At 44.5% G+C, this 22,508-nt stretch overlaps 1 protein-coding gene across 1 annotated transcript in view; it reads right to left on the reverse strand.

Moving 5' to 3' along the window:
* KIAA1549 (KIAA1549 ortholog) overlaps window positions 1-22,508 on the reverse strand; it is a 120,210-nt gene that overhangs the window by 24,899 nt on the left and 72,803 nt on the right. The window contains 5 exon segments of the mRNA XM_069461669.1: window positions 1,474-1,627; window positions 2,745-2,968; window positions 4,117-4,322; window positions 12,156-12,271; window positions 13,970-14,166. Coding sequence (XP_069317770.1) covers window positions 1,474-1,627; window positions 2,745-2,968; window positions 4,117-4,322; window positions 12,156-12,271; window positions 13,970-14,166 — 897 coding nt within the window.

The raw sequence follows: 22,508 nt of genomic DNA on the forward strand, positions 1-22,508 counted from the left end.
GCTGGCCAGGGCAGGAAAGAGAGAGGGGACTCTGTCCTTCCTTCCATTCCTTAGCTCCACACCACAGGAAGTCCCTGCTCCGGACAGACAAAAGCTCCAGGTGACTACCTGGGGGTGCCAAGGGGACACCCCTCCCCAGATCAAACCAAGTCCAAACACCTTTCCAAAAACCCAAGGGTGGCACAAGAGCACCATCGACTGCGAGAACTGCCAGCGATCTGGCTGCTCATCTGAGGAGCTTGAAGTAATAGAAACTACTCCGTCTGTTCTACTGAGAACAGTTGGAAACTACAGACTTTCCAACTCTCTGGAATCACACCGGTCCTCATGAGCAGGTTATGAGGGTCACAGTCAGTCTTTGGCACACTAGAAATACAGGAAGGTCCCAAGAGAAGTCTGGTTCTTTCAGATGATGATGATTGAGTTACATTTAGGCCTCATGTCAGTGGATCTTTGGCACATTTGTTTTAATTGTATTTAGTGTCTTTCAGTGTTAGTTATTTGTGTAATTTAGGAGAAAAATATAAACCTCAAGTTAGAAATGGTGAGAAATGGCTGGCTGCAGAAGCTTCACCTAAAGTGATCACGTAAATCACAAATCCCATCTCCAAGGATATGCCTTTGCTAAATTCTGAACAAGGCTGGCCCTGTGAGTTCGCCTCCAGAAAGAGGAAGGGGCCTCGTGCAACAAGGCACGGTCACTCCAATGGCACAGGGCTTGAGGAGCGCACTGGCTGTCCCGCTCCACCGTGGGGTGTCTTTGTGTCTGTGTCCCTCACAGCCCCTTGGTGAGGCTGGCTCTTCTTCCCTCTTCAATGGGGTCTGTGTATTTGTGTCTTAATGCTATCAATGTCTGCCTTTAACACTTTAAGAAACGCCGTCTGTGCCCCTTTCAGTTTGAAAAAAAAAAAATGATTCATTCTTTATTTCTTAATTTCCATTAAGCTCTTTGTCCCACAAAAATAAAAATAAATACACACACACACACACACACACACACATGCTATGCAAATACACTATCTTCTTAGCACTCTGGTGGCAGGAGGAGGGAACAATACCCTGAATATCCCTCCTATCATCAAGAAACCCAAACAACCCTCGGACTGGGGGAAGGAAAAAACATGCTGGACATTCCTCTCTCTCTCTCTCTCTCTCTCTTTTCCAATTAACCTCAAGAAGTTCCCGTTCTGAAGCCTGAGAGAAGCTTACATACAGAAAGGAGAAACATGGAGTATGTTTCCAGACGTATCACTCAGCAGCCTCCTGGTTGATATGACTCAAGTCTCCCCTCAAAAGGAGTGGTCACTCTCGGCCCCCACGCTTCACGACCCAGCTGGCCGTGGCGCGTCAGCCACTGGGCATCAGCCACCACACGGGGCAGCAGCTACCACCGTGCTTTCTCCTCCCCCATCAACACATTTTCCTAAGAGCCACCCCTCCCTGAGTCCAGAAGCGGAAGTCAGCGTTACGCACTGGGCACCCAATGTAGGCAGAGTTGTGGACACCAGGGGGCCTTTTGTAAGTGCCATCACTGTCTGTGGTGATGAGTCTGTCCTTCTCGGCATCAGCAGGACAGCCGTTGACCTGATGTTTCCGGCGAGGCTTAGGCGACCGCTTTATCCGTGAACTGCCAGGAAAAAAAGAAATTATCTTCATAAGAAATAACTCTCTTGCCACTGGCTTATCAAGTAAGCGCTAAGTGTTTTCTAGTACCCACAACGTGCTGGCCACTGTGCTAACGCCTCATAAGAGACAAACATGCAAGACACGGTTTCTGCTCTAAGGAAGCTCAGAGCCTACCCAAACAGACTCATCAGCACACATGGAACAACAGAGAACAATACCAGGCAATCCGTAGCCATGACATCATTCAGTTATATTTGGATGTCCAGAAAGCAAAGGGGTCGACGTGAGCCAGCAACGCCAGGGTGGCTCCACTGGGCCTAAACTGGGTCTGACGGGTGAGTGGGCCCCGCAGCCCGGGAGCTGTGGGAGGAAGATGGGAGGGGCAGGCACCAGCACGCGGCAGGAAAGGGGAGGCAGGTGACCATCTGGGGAACGAGGAGGTGCCCCCCTCCTGGGTGGCGGTACTGTCTCTGTGGCAGACAGTGGAAAACGGCTGGGATGGAGGGCAGGCCCTGCCTGAGACAGGAGCACAGGTTCCACGTGGCAGGCAACAAACGCCATCTCAGGATGTGAGCAGAGAAGGCCATAAGGAGAGAAGTGTTTTAAAAAATGCATCTGCGCCCTGGGGCAGGAGCCTGGGAGGCCGGGTGGGGGAAGGTAAGACCCCAGACCTTGCTGAGGACTGTGAGAAAACAAATGAGTCCACCCCCACCCCGCGGTGACTCCCCAGGAGAGGAAACACAGAAGTGAAAGAACAGGTGGCGGGAAGAGCCCAGGAAGCTACAGAAGGAGCTGCTTTGAGAAGGAAAGCACGAGTACAGTGTAGACACGCTACATGCGAAGAGACAGCTTAAACCCAGAGAACATGTTGCGAGGCAAGTGGGTGCAGAGGACAGAACAAAGCAGGGGCCTTCTACACCTCGGGGCAGGATTGAAGTCCTCCTAGGAGCCTGCACAGCCTTTCTGCGCCTCTCCAACTCGTTTTCACAGACTTTCACGTGAAAATGGACGAGGCCCTTTTGTCCCAGGCCCTACGACAGCAGAGAGTGGCCCCCGTTCTGCTCCTTGTGGCAACTGTGCGCCCACCCCCAGCTGTCCGGCGCAGGACCCCTGCCCACCTCTTCCTGGGCTCTATGAACACCGAGGGGACGCTGGCCGTGGGGTCCAGGATCTTGTCAATCTGCATCTGCGCCCTGCGGTACACCCGGTGTCGCTCCTTGGTGTCACCCGAGGACAGGTCGTCCACGACCGGGAACTCGTAGTGCCCGCGGCGCTTGGCGCGCAGCCGGATCTTGTTGCGATGGTGCTCGATCTCGGACTTGTGCCGCAGCGCCGTCTGGATCTGAGGAAGGGCGACGGGGAGGAACGACAGCCGCGGATGGCCTCAGGGGTGGGGGATTCTGAGACACAGGCACGCAAAGCCCCTTAGGAACGCCTTGCTGCGACATTCCTGTGCCCCACCCTTGACCTGCGGTCTGTAGGCTCCACGTAGGTGACGTGAGCACAGGCGCAGCCCTGCAGGGGCAGGGACCCTGCCACCCCAACCAGCTTTATTCCCAACACTGCGTGGTGCACTGGAGGAAGTATTTTCACCGTCAGGGGGAAAAAAATCACTCAAACCTTGGAAATTGGCCAGTGACGATTTTGAAGACACATATGTCTGGTAACTAGATATAATATGCCCTGAGAATAAATATTTTCCATATCCAGTATCACTCCTTAAGAGATTTCTAAATAAGACTGATGGGTGCAAAGACGCCGCGTGCGCCCTACAGCAGAACACCCACTTACTGATAATCGCCTGGTGTTAGCAACACTAGCGCCTCACACGAGATCCCCCACCCCATCCCCAGGGTGGCACCCACAAAAATGGAGACACGTCACCACCAGCCACATGGGACTTGAACTAGGTCTTAAATAATGAGGAGGATCAGAAGAAGGACCAAAGTGGGACTTTCTAAGGGGAGCTGCTTCAGGTTTGCCATGTTAACTCTTCTCTGTACGTCTGCCTACGTGTCAAACAGTGTCCTTGGATAGCACCCGATCTAAAACAAAATGTGATGTTTTAAATTAAGAATCCTTGACAGTAGCTCATATCTTTAGTGATCCATAGACATTGTACGTTTCACTCATTTCCAAGCACTGACCAAATCAGAATGTATTTTTAATGACATACTTTTTTTTTTTTTTTTTTTTGAGACAGAGTCTCGCTTTGTTGCCCAGGCTAGAGTGAGTGCCGTGGCGTCAGCCTAGCTCACAGCAACCTCAAACTCCTGAGCTCAAGGGATCCTCTTGTCTCAGCCTCCCGAGTAGCTGCGACTACAGGCATGTGCCACCATGTCCGGCTAATTTTTTTCTATATATATTTTTAGCTGTCTATATAATTTCTTTCTATTTTTAGTAGAGATGGGGTCTTGCTCTTGCTCAGGCTGGTCTCGAACTCCTGAGCTTAAGCGATCCGAGCACATACTTTTTAATAAAAACAAATACCTCTTTGTTGATTTTGTTGGTTTCTGCCACGCGGTCGGCCGGCAGGGGCCGCTGGAGCGGGGGTGCTGGGATGGGCTGCATGGCGATCAGCTGGATCTTGCTGGGCACCCGCCGACTGGCCTCCGGGGGGCGGGAAATCCTGTCCACGTGCTCGAAGATGGAGGCCGAGGAATGCTGCTCGTTCCCTGAGCTGGGGAGTGGTGGCCCTGCAGCAGAAGGAAAAGCCAAAAATAAACATATAAAGTCATCTTAAAGAAACAGCAAATAATCCAAATTATGGATTATTCCTTAAGGAATCCTTGATCAGCCCCTGACCAAAAATACATCTCTATTCCAGCGGCAGAGTACTTGAAATTTCACTATTTGAGCTTAAATGGTCTGGGTTAAATATTGTCTCCTCCAGCTTTATTCAAAATTACAAATACCTTTAGAAAAGATGTGAGGAAATCATTATGTCACTCTGTTTCAAAAACTGTACTGTTTTGCCTTAATATGGTTCAGAACCTTCCGTAAGAAAAGGTAAAGGACGTGAGGAGCCTGAACTCGCTCGGGAGTCAACACACAATTCACAGAACTTTTAGAAAAAACATTTACGGCAGCTCAGAACTTCCACTATCATCTGTGAGGGAGGCTCACTGGAATGATATAAACTTGTTGCCAAGGCAATGAGATACTATTGAGAAAACAAAAGACAAGGGGACTGAGGACACACAGGCATATGTACTAGTTAACAATGACCACTTCTGGCTTTTCTGTTCTGACATGGAAAAGAAAACAAAGTTGAAGACACATAAGAAGAAAAAGGTGTTGCCTGCAGGGAATTAGTTCCCACTTTAAAAAGAAATGAAGAATACATGTAAAAATGGTTAAAAGGGTAAATATTATGTTATGTATATTTTACCAGGATACGTTTTTTAGAAAAAACTAATCAGACCTGTAGAAAAAGAACAGAAAAGAAATAAGAATGTCAAGAAAGACTGAATCTTGGTATAATAGGTGCTCTTCTCCTATGTCTTATATTTTCTGTAATGGGATTTTCTCTGAATATTATTTTATAGTAAAAATAATCCCAATAAACTTTAATTTTAAGGAGGAAGAAAGAGAGAGAGAGAGAGAGGCTGAGCAGATGGGAAGAACCAGTTAGTCATACTAAGAAGATCAATTGATGCCCTCCCTCCCTCTAATGAGCCACAGTCACCTGGATGCTGCTTTAAAATAAACGACCAGCAGGCCAACAGAAGGAGTAAGAGCATGCAGAAGCTGTTTTTAAACAAAAGCATAAATAAAAACGTAGAGGTTTCTCCTCAGTGTAAAAAAGACAGAGTTGAGCAAAGCAGTAAGCAACAGTAGTTGATAGTTCATATAAGGAATGCACATCAGTGGTGTGTAAGTCTTTGCATGTTCTCTCAATTTTAATTATATTCCTTTGTTAGCCCAAGCCATTAGAAATTATTTTTATGACTGAATGACTGACGTCTCTCTTAGCAAGGAGGCACAGCTGTCTGGGTTCCAGCTATTCTCAGGCTTTCTTTCCCTGCCCAGGCCTAGAAGGAGCCTGCCCAACTGTGCAATGCAAGCCCAGCCAGGCACCACCACTCATCTGGTGGCAGCTACTCAAGTTGCAGGCATAATGCCTAAAAGGAGATCATTAGTCTCGCCAGACAGGCTAGCCTTGTTAACCAAACTTATACAGTCACAGCAAATGTCACAAAGGGTGGCCCATTAAGCTACTGATTCCTAAAGGGGAGATCACTTTTCCTCCAGGGTGGCAGAGAACTCTGAGTTGCTGGGAGACAAGGTGGCAGAGGAGAAAAGGCCCCTCCACACTGTGCTGTCAGCCCTGCCCGGGTACCACCAGAGCAGCAGCCTGTGCCTGGGCTCCTGTCCACACTCCTAGCCCACACTCTACCCGCTGCGGTCACAGATCCTTGCTTCATTGGTCACCAATTGCAATAGGAGAAGCAGGGGATGCACAAGCCTTAGGCCTCTAAGGGGCTAAGTGGAGGAGGGGAAGGTAAGAAGTACCGAAAAGCTTCAGGCTTCCATACTGCCTAGAGCCCAGCCCTTTGAAATGGCTGAAAAGAGGGTTTTTTTTTTTTTAATTTGTAACACATTTTTTTGTTGTTGTTGGTTGCTACGCATTGCACAATTTTTTTTTAAACTACACAGATAATAATGACCAATGGAAAGCACAATGGACACATACAGATTGATGCTGTGGGAATCTGGCCTGAAGGCAAGTAGGGACTTTGGATCAAAACTCCTTTCTCTTCAAATATTATTTTTAAAAAGTAATGACAAGAAATTGCACTATGTAGTCAAGAGATCTACTGTACATCATGGTAACCACAATTGGTAACAATATACTCTGTATTTGAAAATAGCTAAGAGAGATTTGCAGTGTTGTCGCCACAAAAAAAAAAAAAAAAAAAAAAGTATGTGAAGTAATGCACACAAGTCTGTCTGGAAAGTAGCCAGCCATTGTTAATATAACAAGAACGGTTAGCGCGACATTGAAGTAACCTGGCAGCCAAGGAGGGTGGGCTGGGATGTGCACACATGAACAATGCCTAGTCACTGGGGCACTAGAGGCCGTTGAGTGAGCATGTGTACTGTGTGGCCGTCGCATTCAAAACGACTGAACGAGCAGGGAAACGAATCTGCATCAAATTTTGTGTTAAGCTTGAACATTTCTCCGTGAAACTATTCGGATGATTCAGAAGGCTTTCGGGGACGATTCAATGAGTGTAGCACAAATAAAAGGGTGACACAAACGCTTCAAAGATGGTCAAGAATCTCTTGAAAGTGATCCACATTCTGGAAGGCCTGCAACAAGCAGAACACCTGAGAATGCTGAATGTGTATACGGGTTAGGGTAAGAGACGCAGGGAGAACTGTGCGAGGTCACGAGGTGCCTACTTTGAAGGGGACTGAGGCGTTCTTGTCCTATGTACAATGTTTCTTGTATTGTCTTCAATACATGTCTCTATTTTTCCTATTACGTGGCTGGATACTTTCTGGACGGACCTCATACGTTAAATAGCTTGATTTAGCCATTCCACAATGTATTCATTTATTAAAACATCACTATTTCGCCATTAAAAAAGAATGAAATCCTATCATTTGCAGCAATAGGGATGAGCTTGAAGGACATTAAGTTAAATAAAATAAGCCAGGCACATAAAGATAAATATTGCATGTTCTCACCCATATGTGAAAGCTAAGAAAAGGGCATCTTACAGAAACAGACAGTAGAATAGTGCTTACTAGAGGAGGGGGAGGGCAGGAGAGAAGCGGCAATAGCCAAAGGTTGGTTAACAGATACAAAGGCATAGCTAGAGAGGAGGAGTAAGTTCTCACGTTCCATAGCACTATAGGGTAACGATAATTAACAACAATTTGTTGTATATTTTCAAATAGTTAGAAGTGCAGATTTTAAATGTTCCCAACACAAAGAAATGATAAATATTTGAGGTGATGGATACGCTAATTACTCTGATTTGAACATTACACATTGTACGCATGTATTGAAATAAATATGTACAATTATGTGTCAATTAAAAATAATAAAAGCAAAAACACATCACTTTATATACCATAAATATATGCAATTTTTACCTACTGATTCAAATAAAAACTTAAGAAAGAAAAAAATAAATTTCTGCTCCTTAAGCAAAAAAAAAAGAAAGAAATTATACTATATAGGATAGGACAATATCAGCAAAGCAGAATGACAGAAGAAAAGTCAGTTTGAATTACTGAAATGCTGAAGCAACAAAACATTTTTAAAGAAATGCCATTTCATTATCTACAGGCGAATATAGTTGCATCTTTACTAATGCATGGACCACATGACTATCCTGTGAGGCAGCAATCACATTTATCTCATCGTCATTGTATCCCCAGCACCTAACACATCACAGGCACTTAGTAAGCACTTGCTGAATGGATGATTCAATGACTACAGTGACCGCAACTAAGTTTATGCAAGTTGACTTTGAAGAGGCCCTGGGAATCTTTAGGTTATTAAATATGACATGTCCGATTTCCTTAAGTACTAAGTTTGACAGCTGATATTTCTGACATTTCACTTTGACACTTCTTGTTTTATGTTTATTGTGAAGGTACATCCTTAGTCTTTCAAATGCACATTTTGGCTTGTGATTATCTTTCAAATTTTTTTTAGAACAATTTTTGTGAATCATGGATAAGTCAAAAATTTGCATTATTTTCAAATAGGAGTTTCAGCGTGGAACTAATGCAGCGCAGACAGCTCGAAATAGTGTTTGGGAAGGATGTGGCTAATGAACGCACAGTATGTTGATATTTTGAGAAGTTCCATTCTGGTGAGTTTAATCTTGAAAATGAGCCACGTGGGCAACCTGAGACCCAGGTGGATAATGATGAACTGAAAGCTATAGCGGAAGTGAATTCATCTCAACCTACTCATGAATTAGCAGCAAGGTTTGACATTACTATTCCAACAATATTAGACCATTTGAAACAAATCGGCAAGGTAAAGAAGTTGGATAGATGGGTTCCACGTGAATCACACAAGCATCAGAAGAGAAATCATCTTGAAGTTTTCCTTTCTTTATTGTCATGACATAAAGGCAAACCATTTCTACACCAAATTGTTAAGTGTGATGAAAAATGGAGTCTTTTTGACAATTGCAAGCATTCAGCACAATGGCTGGATAAAGATGAAGTACCAAAACACAATCCAAAACTGAATATTCATCAAAAAAAAGCTAATGGTGTCTCTTTGGTGGTCCAGCACTGGTATTATCCACTAGTTTCATGAAACCTAGTCAATCGATTACAGCGGATGTCTACTGACAACTAATTGGACAAAATGATGAGGATTCTTGCGATTAGCAGCCAAGATCGGTCAATAGAGACAGGCCAATCCTCTTGCAAAACAACATTTGACCACATGTCACACAAACAAAGCTGCTCAAACTACAAAGGCTGGACTTGGAAACTCCCTGTCATCCACTGTATTCACCAGACCTTGCACCAACTGACGACCACTTCTTCCAGGCTTTGGACCACTTCTTGCAAAGAAAAATACTCAATTCTCAAAAAGCTGTGAAAAAACACCTTTCTCAATTTCATTGCCACTCACTCTCCAGGTTTCTTTGCTTCTGGCATGGACAAGCTACCATTAAGATGGCAAAACTGTGTCAACAGTTTAGGTGCATACTTTGATTAACTGTACTGCTTCTTGTTTGAAACAAAATAAAATACACTTTTAATTTGAAATCAGACATTTCATATTTAATGACCACCTGGAAGACATAAAGGTCGACTAAGGCAATAAACACCGAATACCTTAATGAAAAGACAAGAATTATACTTTATGATCTTACTCATTTTATAAATGGGAACTCCAAAATTACCTTAAAAACTTTGTAATTATATGGAGTCAAACTCATTAAAACTATTAATTTGCTGTGCAAATTCTTTAGCATGTGCAAAAGTAAATGTCACCTTACTGTCCACATGAATTTCTAGAATCTGGAATTGTGAATTTCAAATTAATGAAGTTCTAACTACTTAAAAAGTATAAAAATACTCTGTATTTTACACTCCTTAACTATTTGGCATTTCTCACCACAAAAAAGAACACTTGACATATTGATAAGGAGTAGAGAGAGCTCCTCTGTAATTTGTACATGGACACAGCAATGGTAGCACGGCAATACCGTCACCTCCTATCTCATCTCTCCCATCACATCTTCAGTAAGGGTAACCAGTTATAATGATGTGACTTATTTTAAAGCTGCAATAACAGTGAACACAGTGATATTTGAATGAATAATCTCATAAGGGTCCACGGATGGTTGTAGGGTCATGCATCACCATCTAGTCACCTTCTAAAAAACAGTCAGCTGGGAAAAGAATAAAGCACAACTTTGAATTTACCCAAATGGAAACAATGATCTTTACTCAGCTTTCTATTGCAAGGTGGGTCTTTAAAATGCCAGATGACTTGGGATGGCTGTCAAAAGCCTTGCCAAGGCCAGCATGGTGGCTCGTGCCTGCAGTCCTAGCTACTTGGGAGGCTGAGGCAGGAGGATTGCTTGAGACCAGGAGTTCGAGGCTGCAGTGAGCTAGGATCTTGCCACCACATTCCAGTCTGGATAACAGAGTAAGACTTGGGCTCAAAAAAAAAAGAAAAAGAGCCTGCCAAGGAGCCCAAATAGAGCTGGTGGCTGTGCTATCTGCGGCAGTGAGAGGGCACACTGGTCCCAGGGCACCATGGAGGAAGGTTCTCAAGCCACTTCCTATCTCCATTATGCAAGTCACTTCATTATACATAACTTGCAAGAAAGGAAGGATTATTATGTGAATTATAAAATAAATCAAAAGCTATGATAAAAACTCAGAATCTTTTTATAGGGTATTTAAGTTCTATGCAAACAATAAAATACCTTATGGCAGCATTAAAGCTATCTTATGGCACCTTTTAAGAAGTAAACAAAGTTTTAAAAGTGAATTGATATCTGTAGTGGGAAAACTATCTTCCTAAAACATGAAAATAATACACAGATTCTGGTGTCTTATCAAATTATAATAGCAGCACCTGAGCTTCTAGTATTCACAGAAACATCTGATCCACTTGGATCCTTGAATCTGATCCACAGTCCACTCTCAGTCCCAGAGCTGAAAGGCTTACTACCCGAATTCTGAACATACGTTGAGAGTGGTATTTGATTTTTGTTATTCTTGTACAATATACTGGTTGTAATACTATCAGAAGGAGTTAAATGAAGGCACTAAAAGCAAGGTTTTCTCAGATAAGCAATGAACAGAAATTGAGAAAATCTAGAGCTCTTTTTTCTTTTTCAAATATTTCTTTCCCAGGACCAAAACCAGATTTTAGTCCTTTCTATCTGAAATAGTGCACCTGTTACCATGGTGTTAAATAATTTTTAAGATTCTGTGAACAGGATCCAAAGAAAAAAACACTTCCTTTATTCTAGGGGGATACCTTCTTAACATTATAAAAGAACCAACTGGAAGGAGCTGGAAGGAATCTCAAGGATGAGGTAGTTTAGTCCCACGGGAGCCTTGAAGGCTCAGGGACTTGCCAGGCCACAAGTATGTCAATGACAGAAGAGGACCTTGGGCTTCTGTCCAGAATCTGCTCATTTATAGAACACAGTTTACTCTGTGCTACATTTTCATACAGAGAAATTTATGATAAAAAATGTAAGTATAAAAATTACTATTAAAAATAATATCCTGACGCTTCCGAATTATCTCTGCATTACTGAAACACAGTCCTAAAATATAACAAAGCTCCCACAAATACAACAGCCATACTAGCGCATTTATTTAATAGAATCTACTAAACTAAAACCAAGGGACCTTGCCAGCATGCAAAAAAAAAAAATTCCCAGGTCTTTTTAGACCCGAGGGCATAGTTTTATTATAGGGCATCGGTCTCACGGTCGTACTCTTTAGAAGGGCAGCCAGGTTCATTTCCTACCTGGCTACGAAGCTACATGTGACCCCCAGTGCAAATATGCTAAACCATCTGATCACACTAAACTACCTTCCAGAAGAAAGATCTAGGAATAGGACTAAACACAATGGGCCTAGACCTGCAAAAAATAAATAAATTTCTAACAGTGAAGGCTGTGGAGTCCCTGAACTGGTTCCTAAGAAAGTCACTGGATCCTGGGGCAGTTTTTGAGACTTTGGCTTCACTGCGATTCCTCCTTGACCTTTGGGCAGGAAAATTGGTCGAGACTCTAAAAATGAAGAATGAAGTGAGGTTATTAACCTTAAAACATATTCGGTGAGTCCCTAAGCTCTGGTACCAGTCCCTTGCCTCAAGGTAGACACCAATACAATGTCAGATGGTGACAAACGATGTTGAGAAATTCACCATACAAATGATGAATATTTCATTGCGCAGGTTTCTTTTTTAAAGTTTTACTTTTAGCGTTTGAAGCGGGGTAAAACCCTAGCCTGCTGGAATCCCACAGTGACTACGTTCAAGGTGGAGAACGAGCAGAGTCACAGACCGCTCTGCGGGGCTCTGCGGAACTTGCCGTCGCTGGCCGCTCCCGGCGTCTTGTCTCCCACGTCTCTCTCGCTGGACTCTTCGCTGACGGTCGAGTCAGCATCTGAGGGAGAAACTCTGCAGACACAAAATAAATTGCAAACGTTGGAAACAAGGAAGAACGAAAAGAAAAAGGTCACATTTACCCGGATATAAAAGTCAGGCTTCTGGGCAAAACCAGTAGAAATTAAACAGTCCAAAAATTTATTTCATGCTACAGCATCTTCAGGGATCACGTTAATACCACATAGTTGCCTCCTGAAGATGAACTAGCACGGCTCACTAAGTGGCTCGCCAGGCTGCATTCCAACAAATGCTGGAAAACCAACTGCCAGACTGGAGGACGGTCCCGCAGCTACCAGGACCCGAGGCCCAGCCCCTGGTCATTTCCAGACCGACAATCTGGGTCTGGCATGAGTTGGATCAAAGAGGACTGGGCTTTAGGCCTGGCTCAGGGTTAACTGGGTCTGCAGAATCCCTGAGAGGCGAGAGTAGTTTTGCAGTCACTACAGATAACTCCAGATCTTTGAAAGGCACCTTCACTTACAACACTTAGGCAATGACCACTACTGAGATTTGATTCTACATATTAAAAGCAAGGGTATCACAGCACCCAGCTTGCACCAGGCTAGGGAAAATCCGTAATCAGTTAGCACCCTGTCTCCTGAGGCTCCCTGGCTTCAATGGCAATGTGAAGCACCAAGACATCCTGGTGCCCCCAAGCGATGCTAAAACATTGTATATTTACCACGCAGCCCACTGAAATGTCATAACTAAACTTACGATGAGACCACCAGGCGAGAGAAAAAGTACTTCATAAAATTTTACTAGGGTATTAAATAATCTTTAATGATTCAATTTATTCTTAGCCTGCAAGATAATTAAGCAAATAGCATCTCTCTACATAACTCATTTTCTTTCGTAAAGACCGTGCTCTAACATCCATTAAATTCTTAAAACGAGGCTGGAACCCCTGAGGTAGGTTTTCTGATTAAGATAGAAACCATGACGTCGTTTCAAATATTGTTATGATCACACACTTTTTTGCTCTTAGCAGAAAAATCAGGATTTAGAGTTCCAAAGCTCAAAGGCAGGCTGACGACGTGAGGCCCAGTAGCCACAGCCCGATGGCACCTTGATCTAAAGTCGACTTAACAGAACCTGCTTCTGAACTGTGTCCTCTTTAACACAGCCGCAGCCCTTCTCCTGGGATCAGAGGGTGATGAGGGACTTCTGGGCAGCTTGGAGAACTAATAAGCAATTCTCCGCGTGCTTCACTTTGATAGAGGAATGGAAATAAATTGGCACCGGGGAGCTAGGCAGGGAGGAGGCGGTGAAGAGTCCCTGCAATATGCCAGCACAGGTGACAACGTGGGCAGCAGGAGGACTCGATGAAGGTCATCTGCAGAAAAAGCCCTGAAGTCTCAGCCCACCACTGGCATCACAGGCGAGGGCAGAGTCCCATGCTGGCTGAGCGTGCGCCGAGCGCCATGCACTCCTTCTACACCGCTTCCGACATCGTCTCCACAGGGCCCGGCACGCTCCCCCCAGGATATGTACCCTCGAGCTGGCTGACCCCTAATCAAGTCTGAGGGGACCACCAACCCATCACAGTGATTCGTGATCTTAAACACTTTGGGGGGAAAAAAATCATACGGCCTTCCTCAGCAGCCCGTTAGAGCGGGTTAGTGTGCAACTTTGGGAAAGTCATCAGTCTCCGAGGCTGAAAACAGAAACATGCTCTGCGATAGAGGACACAGAAAGCCCGATCATCACCTTCCTCTGTGACGGATGTTCTTGGAGGGGATCTTTGCCTTGGGGCTTGGCACGTCTCCGTTTTCAGAGGGCGTGGTGTGGTCCTTCACAGGTCCTGGCAGTGGCGCTGGCTCATGAATAATCAGTATGTCGTCTTTATTGTGCTGACCCAGGTGCTGCTTAGCAAAATCGAAGCCCTTCACGCTGGGGATCTGCAGCTAAAACACACACACACACACACACACACACACACACACACACGAGATCATTAATCCAAAATCTGAGGGTGACAAGAGGAGCCCATCATCTGACCCAAGATTATACTGGCAATTCCACCAGTTCAAGTCAACAAGCAGCTCTAAAACGTCGACTGTGTGCAAGGTTCTGCTTATCCCTAGAGTTTGGCGAGAAGACAGACACTTGTGAAAGACTCAACAAGAGTACAAGGATTAAACAGCCAGACATAATACAAAAGACATTCCGAGACAACACCTGACCCTTTGTCACAGCAGCATACACAGTAGCCATGCAAGTCCAGAGACAGCAGCAGGGGTGAGATATTCTTTACAGGGAAATGGGGACTTGAGCTAGGGCTTAAGGACAGACAGGACTTGGAAATAGAAAGAGGAGGCTACAGAGAGCGTGGGATCGTGTCAGGGACCAGAGAATACTCGAGGCCTGGGAAGAGATCACAGCAGCTGCACTGGATGAGTCAGAATGTAGCAGCGTGAGAGAGAAGTCCAGCCTCAATACAGAGCACTCCAAAAATGCCACCTTCTAGAGCTTGCCCTCTGGTCAATTGGAAAACCACTATATATCTCTAAATAGGCAGATTTCTAAAATCCAAGGAGACAGGACACCAAGAGACCAGTAATAGGGTCTAGCAATACCACATGCATGAAATCACAAAGACCTGAGCCCAAAATCTTTGCAATGAAAACGAGAAGGAACAAACAGCTCTAGAAATCAGGCAGAAAGACCTAGAAGCTGAACAAACACAAGAGGCAAAGGAAAAGAACGAGGCCACTGATTAGTGGAACATTTAAGGAAGGGTCCCCTGAACAGAAGTGACATTAAGGGAAAGGGGTAAGTCGTGAAGGAATGATGACTTGAGGAGATAAAACGATAGGTTTCATTTTAAAGTCGCTGAGTTTGAGATGACAGGAAAGGCCTCAAAGGACAGTGGCTTGATGTAGCTGGAGCTGGAGGACCAGAGCCTGGAGGAACTTTCAGGCTGAGAGGTGACTCTGAGAGCCGTCTGTACAGAGGTGACACGGAGGGGATCTGGCATTTTCAAGAAGAATACAGGTTCTACGGGTAGTGCTAGAGAACATCCAGTAGTCTGGAGCTACGAAGAGGAAAAGAAAGTGAGGAAGAAAATAGAATAAGACTTCAAAGAAACAGAAGAATTTGGAAAGCTCAGTATAATAGAAGCCAAGGGAATAAACGAAGTTGTAGAAAGGAGCGGTCAGTAGACATAAGGAAGCACAAAGCAGAAGGAGAAAAGGGTCTTCAAGAAAAGTCCCCCACTCACACTGGTGGATGCAGGAGCCCGCCCCGGGGACACACAGCAGCAGCCAACAGCAAACCCACGACCGAGACCCCGTGAGCCTGCAGCCAGACTGCAGGCCTCAGCTTCCAGGCCAGTGGCAAGACAGGAAAGACACTTGAAGGTACACAGAAATGTGGACATACAGTATGGCACCATTTTTTGTGACATTTTTGATGACACTAGAAGTGCCAGAGGTGGGTATTGACAGCTTCCTTAACTGGAGCTTCCGGAGTTCAGGAGAATAAACTGCACATAAGCAGTCGTCCCCAGGCTTCCTCGGCAGGAACGCCGCACGCAGACCAAAGCCCCCGCCAGGCTGTATCCACACCCACAGAGTCCTACCCCGCACAAGACAAAGGCCAAACAGACAGAAGTGATTTTCGACGATACACTACGCACAGAAGCAAAAGGTTTCGTCATATTTGTGAGAACTTTATGCACATGTGAGTGGCAACACCAGTGGCTTAGGTTTGTGGCCCAGGGCTTTTTAGCATTAAAAAACTAGGATCAATGGGTAGAAGGAAAGTAGTCTGCAATAAAGATTTACGCCAGCAGAGGGGGACAAAACTTACCGTAAATACAGTTTACCAACTGTTGCTTAGAAACAAAAGGCAAAGACTAGGCGCCTATATTTTCTGATCAATGAGCTCACGTTAGCTCACGTTACAGGAGCAGGCCACCCCATCACTCGGGCTGTCTGTGAGCTTGGCAACACTGTTTTGCAAACGATGAACCCAAACCTGCCGCTCCATGGCTTCCCCCATCCCCCCAGCGTAAGTTCCTCATCCCAGATGTGGACCAGCAGAGTGAGCTTCAACTGGTCTACTCGAAGCCCTGGGGGCAGACACACTTCCCTAGGAGCGGGCAGCCCTTCTAAGGGGATCAAATGCCAGATGCACCTCTGGACATGCTCCTACCTACGACAGATTTTCCTGGGAGCAGAGCGTGCGCCTGCGGACTAGGCAGCTTGCTGGCTCCCCTCCCACCTTCCCCTTCCTAACAGTCCTGCTGCCCTCCACAGGGGAGAGACCCACCTCTTACCCACGCAGCAGCTTCCCACAGCGCTCTGTCTAGAAGTGTACAAACCTCCAGAGTAACAAGTAAAAAGACAATTCAAAACGCTGATCTTGGCAGACCCCCTGAATCAAGGCACAATAAACTTGCCGTGTGGCTTCCTTTCTTCTCCCTTAAAGAAATAAGGGAGAAATGTAGCCAAGAAACATGATAATCCGGCCCCTGCTGGCATGATGTGAATTCAGGTACTTTGTGGAGGGGACAGCAGTGGCAGTGATGTTTTTACTTGCCAGCCTCACCTCGACCATCTCCCAACCACCAGAGAACAGTTCGCCCCACATGAAAGTCCGCCGAGAACAAAGCAAAGAGCTCGGCAGTGAGAAATCCTGAAGGCACCGTCTCGCGCCATCCAGGGGCTAAGCTCGTGACAAGGCTCTGTGCTTATCTGTCTTAGAAGTGGAAGGTTCAAGACCTGTTCGACGGTTTGCTGGAAAATGCCAATGTGCCAAGAAGTCCGGCAGTTCACTGCTCTCAGGAGTGAAAGGGCGTGGCAGGCACCCTTGTTCACCAGGTCTCAGTCTGGGTCTTAAAACCGTATTTTGCATCAAAAGGAAAGAGGAGTAAAATGTCTATGTTTACTGCTGAAAGATCAAAACTATAACTTCAAATCAAAGGAAAAATAACGGAGCTAAGTTAATATTATGCACTTTCTTGAGTTTACTCAGACTTGCGGCATATTTTCATTAACCTATTTCAAATGATTACTGGATACTGCAAGTCTGTGTTTGGGTCACTTGAATGCAAGTCTCTAGCTCACTGTCCCATGTAACCCCTTCTATGCTTGTTTATTTGTTATCCCCAAGTACTTACTAGATTTAGATTAACCACACAGCACCATGTTTGGGTTCTACCAAAAATAACATACTTATCAGCAATCATCAATGTGCCTTTTGTAAACCCCATTCATACAAGCCCAATATTTTTTCCTCTTTTGTTATATAAATTTCCACAAAGATTCACCCGCACTCCTAAAAGCAAAGCATCTATGTATGTACATGCAGAGGAAAAATTAGGCCAGTTAGGAGGTAACTCCTGAACCTTAAAAAGTCTGCCCTGTATGATTAGGGTAGAGTCTTCTCTTTTAGACTTTGATATGCTGTCCTAATTTATGAAATACATAATTATAAATATTATTTTCATCTTGCAATGAAATTACTAATCCATCTACATAATTCTCGAGCGCCCATCTGTTTTTTAAGAGGGCAGAGAAAATTGAAATTGGACACCAAATATTCACAGTTGACAATAAAAATCCTAAAATGAGCAATTTCCAATTGTATGGGGTTGCTTTGACCCCAGCTGCACCTCATTTCAGCTCCATAAACAAAGTGCCTCTAAGTGAAAGACTAATGGACGTAATCAACAGTCATTTAATCATCGCCACCATCATTTAAGAAATCTTGCTAAAATCCTTTTTGGTATATTTCCCAGTAAGAAAGTGAACGCTTCTAATGACTGGGCAACAATCTCATTTACAAGTTAGGTGGTTTGCTTTAACAAAATTGAAGAAGGAGCTACAGATGGCCTCCTCTAAGCAAAGGTCTCCAGAGTGAATGACGTAAAAATACAAGCATTACTGCCACTCCAGTGCAGTCTGCCCAGCCCAAGTCTGGGCACTAAATGCCTTCCCTGACAAACTCTCAGGCCTCACGTAAAAAGCAAACATGATAATACACATGTGAAAATGCTTCATAAATGCCAAAGTACCATACAAATGAGAGTGACAGCATTCTTATTGCTGTTGGTTGACAAAATATCAAGCAGTTAATATAAATAGCTAAGAGTCCTCAAGCATCAGACATAGCTATAAATATGAATTTAGACACAATATTTTATAAGTCAACAACAGGATGTGACACATGGTAGACCCTCAATAAATATCTCACGACCGAATGAATTTCAAAAAGGTCAGTCGAAGTACCAAACTTACAGGATTTTATGAGGAGCCAAGGAAAGGGTATATGTCACAAATGAAATATACAAGTCCTTTTGGCTTATTGTTGACTCTGACTAACATCATTAAACACATCCATTAGATCCTTGCACGTCTCACTGGCTGGGTGAGTCATCACCTCCTATAACAATGGAAATTTGGCAACTAACCTGTGTTTATGCACAAAACAAAAGCCAGCTATACACAGACGGAAAAAATTAAAGGAAACATTGCTCTTCCCCCACCCAAATTATGGAATTAACTCCTTTTGTTTCATCCCTGTTTTCTCAACCACGTTTCCTCGTTTTTCCATTTCTTTTAAAATAAAATCTAGAGTTCAGTCTGGCTGGTATTGTCTCCAGCTCCCATATACAGAGTAGGCTTCCATCAGTATTTCAGAAGAGCCAAGATGAATTAGAGTCTTCAATATTCATATTGGGACCGAGTTACTTCTGAAGAAGGATGGCTCTTTTGTTCTTTCTTTCTTTAATCTATCATAGAAGGGACAGGCCACACTGTGCCCCACTGGAATACGACGCCGACAAGCCAGGGAGGCTGGTGGGCAGGTCGGCCAAGTGAGGAGGGAGATGCCTGATGGATGTTAACTCGTGGGCCGTAGATAGAATAAGGCCCACATGGCAGGAGACACAGCGACGGCCCAGGACTCAGGTTAGCCTGACCCCCTGGGAAGGACCAGTTAAGATGGCAACAGAAACACAGAGCAGATCCCCAAAGTGTCTGAATAAACATGTGGTATCATGTACAAGTGCCATTGTAAGCGTTTATTATCTGATTGATGTAATTTGTGGAAAATCACTGTAACCACCATGCTGCTTCGATTTAGAAGGTGAAGACAGGGCAAAGGTTTTGCCATCTGTTTGTCTTCAGTGCAGCTCAGCGGGGCTACTTCTCTCACCCACAGGCCACACGAGGCACAGTCAGCGGCTGTGGGTGAACTGAAACCATCCACACATTGGGTGCCAAGGGGATCCTGAGAGCTGGACTTGACTGAGAAGGAAGAAGTGCTCATCGAGCCTCTCTTCAATCCACTGTCCACGCTGCCTGCCAAGGAGACCACTGCAAACAGAAGTATGTCCAGGCGGCTCTCCCTGCTGAAAACCCTTCAGTGGCTGCCCACAGCCTACAGCATAATTTCCAAACCCTTCTACGTCCTGAAAACCTCCCAGGACCCGGCTCTCTGCTGCCTGGTTTTCAGCTGTGCCCTTCCTTACGAGCTCTGCCCCAGCCTTCCCGAGCTCCTCGCTATTCCCTCTGCTGGGCCTGTCTCCTGTGGCTTCACCTCCTCCACCTTGAAGCTTCAGCCCCAACCCCGCTCCTCTCAGAAGGTGGAGGTGCTCCACCACAGAGAGCAGGGTGCTGTCCCTCCTCTGTGCTCCCACAACTCCTGCATGTTCTGACCCTCCTGGGTCTCCGTCTCCCCTGCTAAAGCCCTCAAAGGCAGAGACCACATGCTACCTGTGTTTGGAACTTAGCCTGGTCCTGCCTGGCTCTGGGCAAATGCTCGGTGTTTGGTGGGTGACATCCAGTGTCTGAGGCAGGTCCACCTGGCTGCCTGCAGTGCTGTCCTTAGGAGCAGCCGAGGGTAGTCAAGAGTCACCACTTTGTGCCAAGAACCAGATGTGGACTGTCCCCACCAGCACAAACAAGCTCCCTGGGGCCAGCAGCATCCAGCCAATGCCATTCACAGTGATGAGGATCCAAGCTGGAGTGTTTTAGGTAAGAGTAACAAATGATGACTTTGGACTACAGATTAGAGAGAATACACAGAAAAGGAACATATGTGGGCTTTTTTCTTTTCTTTATTATTGGAAATAAGAAAAGTCCCTGCCTCAAAACATGATAGAATGGCCTCTCCCTCTTATCATATTTCAAAATTAATCTACTCCCAGACAATCTGAAGAGGTTTCCTTCTTGTTACAAGGGGGAGGGGGTGTGGATTTTAGGTCAGCAGATTTATTGTTTCCAGATGTTTGCAGCTCTGGGATTTGCTAAAGGATTTCAGAGAGTAGTGGTGAGGCACATCGGGGGTGGGGTGAGCAGAATGGAGAGAGAGAAAATAGAGAGCCACACACGCAGGAGAAAGAGTCTTGCAGTGACAGGGAGGATGGCATTTCAGCACACTGCCCCGAGGAAGAGGCTGGAGGCCCTTCTCTATGGCCACATAACCTTAGAAGAAACGCTTAGGAAGTAGAGATATGTGTTTCTAAACTAAATGAAGATCATCATTTTCTTATTACAAACACAAGATCTATACAGTGGCTTACTGTGTCAGCACAAAAAGACCAAGCTTCTGCAACACTGGCAAAGTTCTGCCCTCCTAATAGCGTCAGAAGACAGTTATTCTTTTGAGGAGTCCTCCATGCAGAAGACTTTTCCTGTAAATACGCTGTAAAGATGTGTGCACAGATCCTCACAGCACTGGAAGAAAGAGAGCAACTCCAAAGGCTGGAAGTTCTATTTGAAACTCCACCCATTTGATTTACAGCAACATCTGGGACGTGAAAATATTTCGGAAGTAAAAGTGAGAGAAGGAGAAAGCTTGGGGAATATCCTGTTTTGAACCCAAGAGATGCTGTCCCTTGATAGTTTACTGAAGTAACAGATAATAGATGAACTTCCACAAGGGGTGTTTATGTTAGGAAATATGGACCGTAAAAGACGTAAATACATAACCATCTAGACTGGTTGACTTTCTCTGCAACAACACTCTTTCATCAGAACAAAAACATTTCCAAACCTATTGTTGATCTTATTACAATGAAATTCACACTATGAATCATTTAGTACATATCAAGCCCTTTTCTCCAGGTTTTTTCCATGCCATTCACTAGTATGACAACTATAAAACAACCTTAGCAGACTATGTAAATAATTAATAAAGACAGGTAACATATAATATTAATGTATAAAATGCTTCTAATATAGTTGATAGCTATAAGCTTGCAATGTAATCAAGATTTTGCATTTCTTGGTTAATTCACAAGAAAAAATAATCTTCATTTACTTTTACAAAAGTGAAATAAATTTTAAAATGTTGCCTATTTTTTTCATTCAACGGGTCTAGATTTATAATATGCAGAATTTTTTATACCGAGACAATGAGAATAAAATCAAAAGGTTAACAGGGCAATCCTTTACTCCTTGTTCTTTTGCCTTTGCTTGCTTGTTCTTATCAAACTTTTAGAGCAGAGTGAGTTCTCTAAATTTGTAAAAACCACAGAGGGTACATGTTAATAAACACAGTAGACTGACGACCACTGTCCACTCCCTTGGTAAACACACTGACATTCACCCTGTGCCGTCTGCAGCTAGTGAGTTCCCTCTGGTCCTCTGGCACGTTTTTGCTCAGATCAGGTGAGCTAGATGCTGACCAAAAGTCAGTTTCTGTGCTCTGAAACCTGATGTAACAGTCAAATATTATGGAAACTGCTGAATCACATGTGTGAAAAGAGAATGGCTGTTTCTATAAAAACTAAGTTGAATGCTTTGGAAAGACACATGAAAGATGGGCTGCTAAAAAAATCTGCTGTTAAATTAGGTGTAGGCGAACTAACTCAAAAAGTCTGCAGAGTCTGCGGAGGGGAGGTACTGAAAAGATCTGGAGAATTTTGCACTCGGATGGTTTTGCTCTTCCCTAAATCAACCCAAACTGGCAACTGCAGCTGATACATTATGGGTGTTGTTTATTGCAAGAAAGACCATATGCAATTCCGCTCAGTAGACCAACACTCAAAACAAAACAAAAGATGACTCAGGATATATCAAAAGATTGGCAAATAAATGTCCATTCATTTACTTTAAGTTAAAATGCTTAAGGCATAGTGTTGCTAGTTTTTAATGACGAAGTGGTCTTAACTGGGGGGGTAAGTGGGCTTCCAGTGTGGTGGACAGAAAATAAAGGAGCTGTCCAATGGAGTTGCGTAAGAAAGAGATCCACAGATCTGAGGAAACCTCCCTTGGCTCTTGTTCTCTGAAAATAT

Source organism: Eulemur rufifrons, chromosome 29 (assembly GCF_041146395.1).
Source record: "Eulemur rufifrons isolate Redbay chromosome 29, OSU_ERuf_1, whole genome shotgun sequence".
NCBI lineage: Eukaryota > Metazoa > Chordata > Mammalia > Primates > Lemuridae > Eulemur > Eulemur rufifrons.